This window comes from Chroicocephalus ridibundus, chromosome 2 (assembly GCF_963924245.1).
Source record: "Chroicocephalus ridibundus chromosome 2, bChrRid1.1, whole genome shotgun sequence".
Taxonomy (NCBI): domain Eukaryota; kingdom Metazoa; phylum Chordata; class Aves; order Charadriiformes; family Laridae; genus Chroicocephalus; species Chroicocephalus ridibundus.
In genome coordinates this window covers 61,773,904-61,787,654 of record NC_086285.1, presented here as the reverse complement: position 1 = coordinate 61,787,654, position 13,751 = coordinate 61,773,904, and the positions used below count along the sequence as shown (strand labels likewise).

Below are 13,751 nucleotides of genomic sequence, written 5' to 3'. Positions count from 1 at the left end.
TTCTACACCCCAGAAGTCAATTTGAGTTAATATTCAACCGGGACCTTTCCTCAGTAACTTGCTGTGTGTTTTCTGATATGACTGCTCCTTTCTAATTATGTTGGCAGTGCTGCTGAGGAGCACATAGTATTATTGCCAAAGTTCAATAAACATACAGAGTAACTATAGAGTTTAGGGGAAAACAGTCGGTGGTGCTTTCATGACCTTTGGCAACAGTAAGAGCACAGTTTGACCAATGCCAAACAAATGTCTAACTTCTAATCTCTCAGCAACCAGAAAATGATGGATTTGTTTTACTTTATTACATCTAATAATAAACAAAAAATGCTGTGTTTGTGCAGTGCAGAAGAGCGCCCAGGGTAAGCGTAGTCCTGTGCAGGAGATCAGGCCAGATTAATATCAATGGCTCTTTCTTGTCATATTAGAATTGTACAGACAAATCACCCAGGTGGTCTGAGATGAGGGAATGCTAATGAAGTCATTGGAGTCCCACTGACTTGGTGAAGCAGAGCACTGGTGATAGGGAAGCTCATCTGCTTTGTCTGTGGTGGTGTAGTGATTGATATGTTACACTGTCTCTATGAAAGTCCTCATTGGCATCTTCAGACTATGCCTAGTAAATGAAAAGGCAAACATTCATAATAATCATGACTACTTCTTCCTCACTAGCTCCTTACATTCATAATAATCATGACTACTTCTTCCTCACTAGCTCCTTCTACTTCTTCATTTCTAGCTTGCTATGGCTAAACCTAGTAATAGTGGACCAATGTCTGTTTGTAAGTATAGGAACAGCATGAGCCTGGGAGGCTCGTGTTAATGTAATATTAAAAGCCAGTTTCTGTTCTCTGAGCTTTGAGCTTGAAAACCTACCCAGACTACTGCTGCAATTGACAGCAGAAAAAACTTTTGCAGAACTGAATGTTTAGGATCAGATCAGGACTCCTAAGTAGCCTGGCTATATCTCAAGATCCCCATCTTCAAATGCTCTCTCCACAGTTCGGTGGGTTTAATGAGAGCCAGAATTCTCACAATTTCCACTATTTGACTCACTTTCCAGCTGTGGCTTTTTTTCCATCAGAATGGCCCGAATGAGAATATGGTCCTGACTGGTACCAGTATAATTGTTTCCTTTCATTGAACATCACGTTCTGCCAGCAGGAACAGTGCATTATGTGACCCGCTGACCTAGGGAATGGCTTCCAAAACTGTAAGGCATTGATACCATGGCAATGTACCAATAACGCCTGTATGATGTACACAATAGTCTTATTTTCTATTCTCCCCTTCCCCCCATTTCAAATTGACAATAACTTCTGGTAACATTTTTGGACTAGAACACCAGTTCCAGTCCTGGGTGGTTAATGCTATAGAAATGCAGTTTCTTTGGAATTTCTCATTCAGGGACTGCATTTCTATAGCATAAACCAACCACGAGTGGAACTGGTGTTCTTGTCCAAATATGTTACCAGAGGATATAAGAAACCCACCACTGATACTACCTCATTCTTAAAGCAGAACAAATTCTCATAGTGTGGTTATGTCTCTGAAGTGACCCAGCTGTGTAATGGAGCATGGCAGAAAAATATTTCCAAGTACCTGACCTGGGTCATTAATCCAGAAGGTACACTATCTCATTAACATATGTATGAAAACTATGTACATATTTTATATACAAGTGTATATATGTATATCTGTATCATATGCATAAAATCTCGCAAAGCAACACAGGGAGGGCTGTGCATTTTAGTGCTAAGAGAAAGACTTAAAATACCAATGTGTCAGGATAGATGCAATGAAAGATGAGGGATGGATTTTCAGTTTATTTAGGTGCTTTTGACTTTAGTGGAGCCATTCTGATTGAAACTTACGAAGACCTGGCACGCTGTCTTTCAGAGGGGAAGGAGAAAACAAAAAATGGCTACATAAGGCCTCAAGCACTTCTCACTGGTATAAGGGCAAACCCAGAACAGTTCCATCACGCTCACTGTCATCGCAATAATTCTGTACAACTCACACTGTGCTCTCTAACCTGCAAGAGAAACAGCTGGGAAGCCTTAGTCTAGCATTTGGAAAAAACCCCCTTGCATCTGAGCCCAGGGTGTTTTCCATTACAAGGGACTCTGCATTTCCAAGTTATCTCAGGGCATATCTGCACGGACAGGTGAGACAGACCTGAACACCTCCTGCTTTTCCTCTGAGCTGTCCAGATGGGAGTCTGCTGTGATTTGGAAGCGATACTATCAAATTACTTTGGTACTGTGCCCAAGCTTACAGAGCCTCTGAAAAGACACGTTACCTGATATAATTTATCCGTTTTCAAATCAATTTTAAGTTAAACTACGCAATTTTGCACTTAGGTTGGTTCTGTATCTTGCACAATATAAACTGCCTACCCTTGGCCTAAGCTGGCCGATTATTTCTGGCTTGTGGAAAAGGAGGGATGAGCGTCCCCTCCCCATCTTCTGGTCTATGTGGTCAGTATTTTGCCAGTATTTGCACGTTTACTTTCCTCTGCTTGCACAATGGATGGAGCACTTGACCCAGACTGGCTTCCGCTGTGGTCAATGCAGAAAGTCAACAAGACTCACAAGGGAGCTTGAATTGTTCCTATAAGATTCTTTAGTTCAAAGCAACTGTGAAAGTAAAATTGCAGTATTTCTTGACGCATGTTCTTAGCCTGAAAACTGAGGAGCTGTAGTTGGACCATCTGAAAGGCAGCTTGCTATAGAATAATGAATGCAACTTGATTTGAAAAAAAAAAAAAGCAAAACCAAAACAACAATCCCAAAGAGCTGTTTATTCAAGCAAATTTTTTTTCCTTTATTTTTAATTAGATTCCAGAAATTACAATAGTGCAAACACTCAGTATAAAAGTTGCAATAAGAAATTTACATTCACATTTAACATTTCAGTCCATTCACTTTTTAACATAAAAATAGGACAAATATTCAATTGCTCTTCTCAATTTAACAATCCTGAAAAAGACTGGAAGATACTCTACAATATTCTATGTACATAAAAATAGACCCGTATTATTAATGCAAATCTATCATGAGAAGTTACCCAGTGTTAAGTTATTGTATCGTAGTATGTATGTACATACATATATATATAATGTATAGCTATATAGATATAAAAATTATTTATAGGTTCAGTGGGCTACAATAGTTGGAAAAATGACATCTAGACTTACTAGCTCATTCCTTAAAGTTAGAACTATTGATTTTATTTACCTATATAGATGTTTCTATTGTGATACGGTAGGCCTCCTCCTTGTTCCTTTGAAGTCACTGGCAACACCCCATTTGACATCAGTGGGAGAGGAACAGACCTCAGAATAAGGCCTGATCTAATAATTGAACCATGACTGGAATCCATATTTGCATTAACTTTACTGGGCTGTAAATCAGACCGAAAGATCTGATTAAATAGAGAGAAGCCAATTAAATAGAGAGAAGAATACATCTGGTTTTCCATTTGAGGAATGGACTATCTCTACCTGATGCAAATACATCGTTTTTTCAAAATGTAAGAAGAATATTCAAGTTAGTTCGGAAGCAATACAGATTTGCTGCAAACATCTGCAGGTTAAGTAGCTGAAAAGATTTCTCTTGCACAGTCTTCTTCCTGAATAGTTCAATTCAACCAGCCTTATAAAACTCCAAGAGTGGATCTTTCCTTGCTCTAATTTTTTAACAAAGACCGGCATCAAGACACAGATGACATGACTGACCTTGAAATGGGCTTGCATGTGTTTAGCAAACTGCTAGGGAACATAAATTAGGCTACCCTACTCTGCAACAAAAATGTAATGGCAATGAACAACTGAAGTTCAGTTAAGGGCAGCAGGGGCACCAATATCTTAAGAAGCAGCATTTTATGAGCTGCAGGTCACATATTTGCATCCAAAGAAGAATTATGTGGCATGCCTAGCTCCATTTCCTCTTAGTGCTATGGTGTTTATTATATTTAAATATTTCTAGGATGCTTAAAATTACGGGTAAGCCTACAATGGACACTGTGCCATCATGTGTAGGCAGACCAATTTTGATTGTAGAACACACGCTCTGTGTGGTTTTTTGCTTCTTACCTTAGGCTGCTGAACATTTCATTATAAAAAGAAGGAATCACAGACACGTTTAAATCTTTTCAATTAACACAGGAGAAAAATACTTAACATCTCATTTTCAGGCAGAACCTATGGACATATACCAGAAGGGCAAAAATTAACCTCCTGACAGCAGAAATACAAGGAGTAATCAGCAGGATAAAATCCAGACAAATGTTGAGTTGCAGCACAAGTTTTAGTGGCAGGGATTTTAAGAGATGGGTCAAATTTGGCTGAATCTGCTCAGAACTGTGAAATGTGCGCATTACTACTCTTTTGCACAACTATCCACATTCTATGTATAAACTGATGATTTCCACGTAGACAAATCTACACACAAGTAGATTACTGAAAAAGAACCTCCAAGAAGAGGTTTTTAACCTCTGTCAGAATTTCACTGAAAGTAATATCACCGCTCTAGAATTCTTTGTATTGGATTAAATTATGCTACAAATGGTAACTTCTCTTGGACTCTGTTTTTTAGACCAGTGACTCTGAAAGCATTGCTTTCATTCTTACTGTATTCTGTAACATTTTCCAAAGCTACCTCTGTGTAATAAGCAGCTGCTTGAATGCAGAAAAGAAACTCATGATTTGCTTTGTCTAAGTCCAAATTTGTGCAGACAGTTGTACTTGTAAATGGGAGCAAGTTACACAATCACTTTACTTATTTTTTCTTAATTGAACCCTAGCAACATTACTGTTAAAAAGGCAGGAATTCTAAGTGAAGAAGGATTTCTTCTGTAACAATTTAAAAATGTAATTGTCATGAAGCAATTTGTGATGGCACAGGTCATTAATTTTCACTTATATTTCATTGAAAATTCTTGATATATTGCTCAAATGGCATTTGAAACGTAAGAACAGACAACCTGTGCACCCATGTACACAAAGGAGTAAAAGACATGAGAAATCACCTAAATAACTTCAATGTGCCAGCTTAAATTTTTCATAACTGAATGCCACCATTGACAGGTCTAGGATCAAAGCAGCTGGTCAGGCACTTGAAAGTAAGACACGATAGTGTGCATGCACAGCCACAGTAATTAAAGCCCACCTTAGCCTTGCCCATAACGAGAATTGTTTTACCACCAGCAGTCTAACCTACGTCTAGGAAATGTGGCAGTGCAGTTACAAGCTGTAGGTAAGTGTTCTGTATGTTTTTAATCAATGTGTTGTGTAAGCCTGTTCTGAAGAGGAAGACAGACAGCTTTTTCAAAGGAGCTCCAAACTACCTGGACAGATTTTGCACAAAACTCAGCTCACCGTGTGGACGAGCTTTCTAGGAAATCTGTTCTTATTTAGCTTGGACCCACGTATACCTGTGTATGGCCTCCCTCCAGAAAAACTTGGAGCACTCCTTGCACCCATGTAGCTGTGCTGGTACTGAACCAAAGTAGTAAAGGAAGTAGTAAAAAAGTTTCACAGTGATGCAGCACTGTTTGTTCCTTCAGTTTTATGCAGGTGTGACATGCCTGATGCCACAGAAGGCATAAAACAGGGATCCTAATATAAAGAAGCAGATCCTCCAGCATGCAGTAAGGCACAAGCAACACCAAGTTCTTTCAGCACATAGGCTATGAACATTAACCAATTGCTAATTAAAATTTCAAGGTGCTTCCTCATGATCAGAAAATAGGCATTAAAGGTGACAACCCCCAACCATTTCTAAGAATTCCTTCTGAAATTCTGACAGCAGTTCACCAAGAGGTATTGAACACTCTTGTGAATGTGAACAGACACAAAAACTCAGAAATGGATCTGGCCCTACAGTTAAACACAAGCCTTATTTTTGTTGCACTAGGAATCTGGTTGAGTACTCTACCAGCTCAGATACTCAAGATCCATGAGATACTCAGTTCCATGTCACTGAGAGCTTTACCACTGACTTCAGAAGGAGTATTGGCTTTTCACCTTTTCTTTTCAGCAATTGCGACCTCAAAGGCTTTTTTTTTTATTGTTATTTTGTACTCCTGCTAACCTTGTGCTTTGTTTTTTTTCTTCTTATCCTGTTTTTGTCCTTGCACCGATCAGATTGTAAGTCACAACAGGCCACCCAAGCAGTGTGACATTTTGAGGAGTAATTAAAGGGCAACAGGCATCCCTCCCTTATGTGTACTTTTTTCCATTTATTTACATTTACATATTTATTCATGATTTAGATTTGGCCTGAAAACTCAGTCAAGAGTTTAAAAAAGCCTATACAGATTTCTGGAAAAAGCCAATTGTAGACAGGATTGGGGTGGAGAAGCAGAGTCCAGATTGTCATTAGTCACAACAATTACGCCACACTGAGATGCAAAACCCACTGAATTTGAGATTAATTAGTTTATGACCGTTAGAAACCCTTAACTGCTGTATGAAGCCAATCATCAGTACAAGGTAGCGGTCTTGTATGCAGGCAACTGGGATACATTGTATGAACCTACATGTTAACTTATTATGACAGAAGTACTCGCAGAAGCTGCACTGCTTTGTTAACCCCACAGTCGCCTGATTAAACAAACAAATTAACAGATTTCTAAATCCTATGTATAAAACTAGCTCAAATCTGTAAAATACAAGTAATCCTTATTAATCCATAGTAGAAAGTATTCACAGTCCACACCCTTTTTCTTCTGCCACCCACCTCAGTGTTATGCTTCTACAGTACTCCTCATTTATCATACAGCAATTATAGAATTAATTTGAGAAGTAGTCCCGGGCTGTAGTGACACAGATATGACAACTTGCAAAATGATGCATGCAAAATGCCTCCAGAATTTAAAGTTTTGTTCAGCAGCAATATGGGAAAAATCAGCTAAAGGATTGGATATTGATTTCTTATCCCTATGTCACTAGCTGACACAGGCCTCAAGCGGTGGGTTAGGCTGTGATGCGTAAGGGAGGCATCCCTGTAAGCACGGCTTTAGTGACAGCAGGACTGGCATCAGCACGGCACCCAGATGGCTCAAAGCCGGAGAATCCAGTGAACCTTCTCCTAATAGTTCTGTTAAATACTTTCTGCTTAGCAATAGAAATTATTAGAAAATGAGCCAAAAAAGCTAACAAAAATAAGGCAAAAAATGTAATTCTTATATATATACATACATATATATATGTATGTATCCAGGAAAACAATCTATTCTCATTGTGCACTTTTCACATACAATAACTTATTACCACATTAGAAATACACTCTGGGTAACATCAGTGGGCCAAATTCACCTTCTTTACCTTCCATTGTGTTGCACCTGCATACAGCAATGATGGATTTGACACTTGGTCTTTCTTGATGACAGTACTACAGCAAATGCAGTATCAGAGAATACCCATTGAATGTCAGATATCACACCATTATGAACTAGAATATCTGCTTGCTTTTTATATTACAGTAAGTAGAGTTTATTGCTTCTAATGACCAGAAGGTACCTTATGAAGACAGAATAGATGTCGATAACAATTTTCATATACTGTATTATGGATCATGGAACACTGAGGTTGGCAGATTACAATAATTAAATTACTTTTCTTTTCTATTTGCTGTCTGCATTTTGATTTTGCTTTGCTGAACGCACATGCAACTAGTGGATTTAACTCTGTGCCAGAAGTGATATGTCAAAAACATTTAGGAAAACTTACTGTTTTGTTTTGTTTTACTGAAGTCAGGCATGAGTGGCATGCAGTAGATTTCAAGGAAAAACAAAAGGACGTCCATTTCCAAAGGATTTATAATCTCCATGCACATGTAAAATGTCTCTTACAAAAATCATTAACATTTGTTAAAAGTGTGCCTTTTTGCCTCTTTTTATACAAGTGTACATGCAATTACCTGTCCGAGCTAAAACTATTTACAAAATTCCATAATACAATACATCTTTTAAAGTGAATAATACATGAAAGGCCAATGTTTTCTGTTGTTTTGTAACACTGTACAAGATTAAAAATAAATAAGGCATTATAATATAGGTTTATCACAAATTAAAAAATGTTGGTTTTCACTGTAATACAAAACTCTAACTTGAAAGAACATTATGGCTAAATAGTCCTCCTGCCTGGGCAGAACACATACAGAATCTGGACTTGCTGATGTAAAGAAAACACTCTGTTTCTGCTACAAGCAGGAATTCAACACATGAAAATGATTCACGCTACTTACTAGTGAGTTCAGACTCCTCAAAGCACTGAAATGGCACAGGTAATAAACTGTTTCCCTTCAAACAGTGACTCCCAAGTACTTTCTTTTGCCTTGTAGATAAATTACAGGCAAAAGTGTGAAAGAGATCTAGGCGCATAACCCACTCTTAGTTACAGTGCTGTAAAATATTCAGTTCAGTACTGATATGAGACATCACTGTAACCCCAAGCAGAACTTGGCCTACAGAAGCTCAACTCCTGACCTTTATATGCATGCTAAACTCCCAGAGATTTCCGCAGGCCTTGTGGGTACCTAAGGGATGCAGATTCAGCCTTAAAGAGCTGAAGCTTTTGGCTCTCAGTCTCACCTAGAGAAAGCAAGGGAGAATTTGCGTGTATTTCAGTGAAGACAAGGAAGTGTGACTTGCCACAGCGGGAAGCAGCGACAAAAACCAACGCGTTTTACAGGCTGGATAAAATAGCTTTCTAGTCAATGCAAATGGAAAATGCTCGGAAATATCTAGCCAGTAATTCAACTGAATGCCAGTTTGTAATTTCAGCAGAGAATAATAATTAAAAAGTCATTTAAAGATAAAGGTAGCATAGGAACACTTTGAAATTAGCTCCCAAGACAGTGAAGTCTGAACATCTCTGATACTTCTCTCATTATATAAAGAAGAAAAGACTTCGATTATTACTATTATCTGAAAGAGAAAATGTGCAAACTGATGTGAAATATTGTGCTTGCTACTGACAGACATCGACATGCCAAAATGGCATCACTTTGTGATGGGGCTCGTATCTGTTAGCTTTTTCAAGCTAATAGTTGCACAAAGCAGTGAACAGAAGTGCAGGTGGCTATTCTGCCCACATTGCAACAAGTTACTATTCTCAGTTAAATGTGAGGGACTTTTGGGTACTGTGGGGCAGAACTGGTTCCTTGCTGGGGCTACAGCAAGGTCACCCCGGCAAAAGTTACAGAGCTTGACCAGAAAATCAATAAATGCAAGATAGGAAATACGACTGCATGCATTAAGGTGGATACAACCCAAATCCCACAGAAATCCGACGAAATCCTTCTGATCATTCTCAGGGATATTGGAGTGGGCCACATATTATCCTCAGCCAATTGCCAATAAAAATTTGATGACAAGCTTCTCTAATTTGGCAGAAAATGTGCATTTGTGGGGTTCTTGGAAGTATTACTACTACCTCCTTCCACGTATAAAACTTACTGAATGCATCAAAGAATGCAGAAGAGCAGAAAGGTTAAATCTGTCATTTAAAGCTATCACACAAAAGCTGAAATAAAACAAATGTACACAGAAAAGGAAAATGGGAAAAAATGATATGAATAGGGAGGGAAAGCATAAAGGCAAGAGCACACCTTCATTATATCATGATTTCAACGGGCACCTAGTTTTTCCTGTTGAAATGGCTGCTGAACACTGCCTATCTTTTTCCCATGGCTTCTTACTAATTTGTGCCTTGCCTGGACTTTCTTCATGATTCTGCACTGCTCAGTCCAGGACTACATAGAAAAATGTAGTTTTCCCCATAGTAAAACCAGCAACAACAACCACAACAAAAATAAGAAAAACGTTAACTCAAGCAAAATCTGGGAACTGACTCCAAATACATCGTCATTGATACTGTAGGCTAGCACACCCGCACTGGACTGGCTGCAGCACCAAGAAGCCATCCTGGTCTGCTCAACCTGCTCTGGAGTCACAGACCTCCTGCAAAAGGGCCAAATGAGAAGCTGGTGATGGACTGCACCTGACTGGTCCTTCCCATTCAACACGGAAAGCATTCTTAAAAAAGCCGTGTGCCTCATTTAACTGTTGGAGAGGAGGATTAGGCTCAGAAAAACTTTGGAGTAATTCTACTAGCACCTGCTAATCTTTTAAAATATTAAAATGGATAATCCAAATTTACCTTGTTACATTATCTACCACTGACATTACTCCAGGAGTAGGCTGGGAATGAGTCTGGGAATAAGAACAGTCCCGAGTATATTAGTACAGAGGACAATTCATTTCTGATCACTGTCCACCTAGTGATTAAAAGAAACAATGGCAATATGCCTACATCTTGGACCCATTAAAAAAGTAACAAAGAAATACATTCATAGTAAGCTTTTGGGGTGGGTCAATGGTTGTATTTGGTCTAAGTGTTCATACAGTATCAGATCTACTGCTAGGATCTGAAGATGCTTTCAGTAAGAGTACACATATAAATAATGTTTTATTATTATTAGTGAAATTATTCCTAATTCTCTGATGCAAAAATTGTGTAACTTGGGGTCTTTGTGAGCGGAACTGAGTGATTAATGCTATTGAACATAATACTTTCCATTTTGGTTAAATATTTAACTTTACCAGTGTGGTGATTTCGTTCTTACACAGCTATTAGAAAGCATTAATACGCAGTGTGCTTCACATGGCTACCACTTATTCAGTTTAATTATATAAATATTTGTCCTTTTAAATCTGTATTCTCTACATGTATTTATTTAAATGGCTTTGAATGCCTCAAAACCAGAATTAAATTATTCAAGAAGAATATCTTCAAACTGAATAGCTGTTGGGGAGATAAAGAAATGCAGCGACTTTCCACAGAGCAGTCAGGGTGCATACACTTAGTACAGTTAGGAAGCAATTCTCAGTTTTTTATAGTCATTTTAATCACAAGACTAATATTGATAGCTCTGTAATGAAGCACTCAGCTGATAGGGTACATAACAATTAATTAAAAACCCCGCTGAAAACCACTGGAATCCCACAGCAGCCTGATATGGCTACATGGAGAATGGAAACTCCTGCAGCATTTCTTTAAGCATTTGCATCTGTTGACACAGCATTTGTCAACTTTTTTTTTTTTATATGTATTTTTATACATTTGTATACTTTTAATACAGTGACTGCTCCAAAGCAATGCTGATTGTAGGAGAATCGCTCAGAATCTTCTTTCCACTGAAATGAGTAATAAAATAGGCCCACCAAAGGGAAATGTGACATCTAGTACGCACAAGTTTTCTACTTGTGTAGAACCTGGACAACTTTGCAGCCTTTGGTAGGTTTCTCAAGTTTGGGCTTTCTTTTTGGTGGTGATGGTGGTGCTTTTTTTTTTTTTTTAGTTAAAAGGAAGTTTTGCATGTTTTTAGACAACGTAAAGTTTTGCTTCTTTTTTGGAAAGCAGTAAGGCTGGTTAGCTTGTGTATCCCCATCAGGACAGTAGGACAGTATGGTACTGTCCATGGAGCACACGTCACTCAGCAGGATGGCGTCCAACCGCCCTCACCTCAAATATGGAGCTACACTCCACATTTCACATCCAGATCAGTGTTTCAAGATGAAACCATGAACAACGGGATGTGGGCTGCATTAGAGGAAAAAGCAGTCAAAATATGTTCCCTTTTATGCAGATTAAGAGCAGGCCTCACTCTCCTGGCATGTTTACCAGTGTGCTCCTCATTTGGGCAAAGTTTGACTGTGCTTGTTTCTCAGAATTATAGCTTTCTATAATTGTACAGCTTTGAAGATTGAGCCTGGGTAGAATCAAGATATAATAAAACTGTGGCATAAATTTAAAAATCAATTAAGACGTAAGACTATGTTGGCAAACACACAAATGTCACAAAGCTAGCAACAGCATGTTTGTCACCATTACGGGACTATTCTTTGAGCTGTTTAAAAAGGTAAAGCTAAATCCTGGAACTGAGTTACAGGACCTGTGCTGTTTGTAAAAGCCTGAAATAATACCATCCTTCCGCTCTTGAATAAAATCAGCACTGTACCAAAAGGAATGTTTCTATATTGCATAACCATATTGCTGGGCTTGCAGGGTGGCTCCTCTGTCTTGTACAGAGTCAAATAACCTGTGAAGAGGCAGCAACTTCTAAACTCTACTATCCTTTTTTTTTTTTTTTTAATTGAAAGACTATATATTGCTCTTCTGCCAAACCTTAAGCTCTGTGGTTTATCTACTTCATATCCTAGTGTTACAGTTTGAATTGGAATTTTTTTTTTTTTAAGTTTTTGGAGCATGCAAAGAGAATTTTAAAAAATACATGGGGTTTAGCAATTAGCTGAATCCAGCCTTCAGTAATCTGCCATTGACAGCACAATGAACACCATTCTCGTTGCTTTAACTCATGCACTGGGAGCACAGTTTCTCTGAGTCTTGCTGTAGCCCTGGAGAGTCTCCAGGTGCCCCGCACTCCACAGTTAAATGCAGCTTTGCTAATCCCAGACCCAACAGTGCTGGCTATGACAGAAAGAGAAATCTCTTTGCTATGTCATTGCAGGTGGATGTGTAAATAAATACATATTTTTGTGTGTATCTCTATAAATCTCTATTAAGTCTACACAGGACGGTTTGTATATGTGCATATATAGATTAAAACATATATATACACACACACACACACACAAATAATTGCTTGCATGTTTATCTCTTTTTTTTTTCATTTACCCTTTAAAAATGCCAAGAAAATATTCCTCATTTCCAAAAAATCAGGTTTTGACTTTTCCTAACAGAATTGCTAGCCCTTATATGTTCCATCCCAAGAGTTCATTACACAAGTCCCCAAGTTCTCTTTGGTTGGGTTGTAGTGGTCCTTGGTTAATGCCATGGCCTATGACCTCTGATCTCTCGGTAAAAATTCAGGCAACCATTGCTCTCCAAGTTCACTTCAAATGGCATAACCAAATCTCCTTTGCTCTACACCTCCTTCACAGCTGGCACAGAAGGAAGATAATGCAGTGTTTGATTTGCGTGAGTGGCAGACGTTTGACCTGCTCCAAGCCCAGCTTTTACAGTAAAGCTAGCAGCTGAGGACACCGACGGACAGCTGGTGCCCAGTTTTGTTTGAATGTTTGCTCTCCCATAAGGGTACATTTTCCGCTCTAAGTTTAAAGACCGTGTTTGTGAATTATTTCCATCGGCCTTTCCCTCCAGGAAATAGGTCAACATTTCGCCTTTTCCCTTTACACTGACTTTACCCCTGCACACAAATTCATAACTGCACCTTTTCAATATCCGCTGAACTTCTTCTGTTACCTGGAGACACAAAAAAAAACAAAAAAAAAAAAAAAAAAAGAACGATTAGTTTTTCCTGTTCATATAAGGTTAATCCTAGAACTGCCCACCCCTCCCCATTTTACTTCTCTGTCATGAAATATGTATAAGTAGAATGAGTTAGCACCTACTGCTGCTCCTGGGCTCACTTAGAATTTTCATAGAGAATTAAAAATCAGTGACCTAACCGGAATCTGAGAAGCAGAACTTCTGGTCTTGAGCTGACACAGCCAAATTAAGCTCTGTCCAACAGAAATGTGTAAACAATGTGTCCACTCTTGTAAACTGGTTCAGTTCCAGCGACATTAATTTGCTCCAGAAGAACTTTTGATCCCTGGAGACTAGACAGGTATTTTGGATAAAGGACTGCAAGAGTTCGTTGAGATTTTGAGAGGCGCAGCATAGCTTCTAGCCAAGCTCTAGTAGAACAACAACGTTCTCT

The 13,751-nt window shown here is 38.6% G+C and overlaps 1 protein-coding gene across 1 annotated transcript in view; it reads right to left on the bottom strand.

Moving 5' to 3' along the window:
• Positions 1-2,780: 2,780 nt before the first annotated feature.
• The window catches only part of ADCY1 (adenylate cyclase 1), a 165,130-nt gene continuing 154,159 nt past the window's right edge, over positions 2,781-13,751 (bottom strand). Inside the window, exon 20 of the mRNA XM_063325658.1 lies at positions 2,781-13,291. Within this exon, the coding sequence (XP_063181728.1) occupies positions 12,953-13,291 (339 nt within the window). The 3' untranslated portion in view covers positions 2,781-12,952. The remainder of the gene's footprint in view (positions 13,292-13,751) is intronic.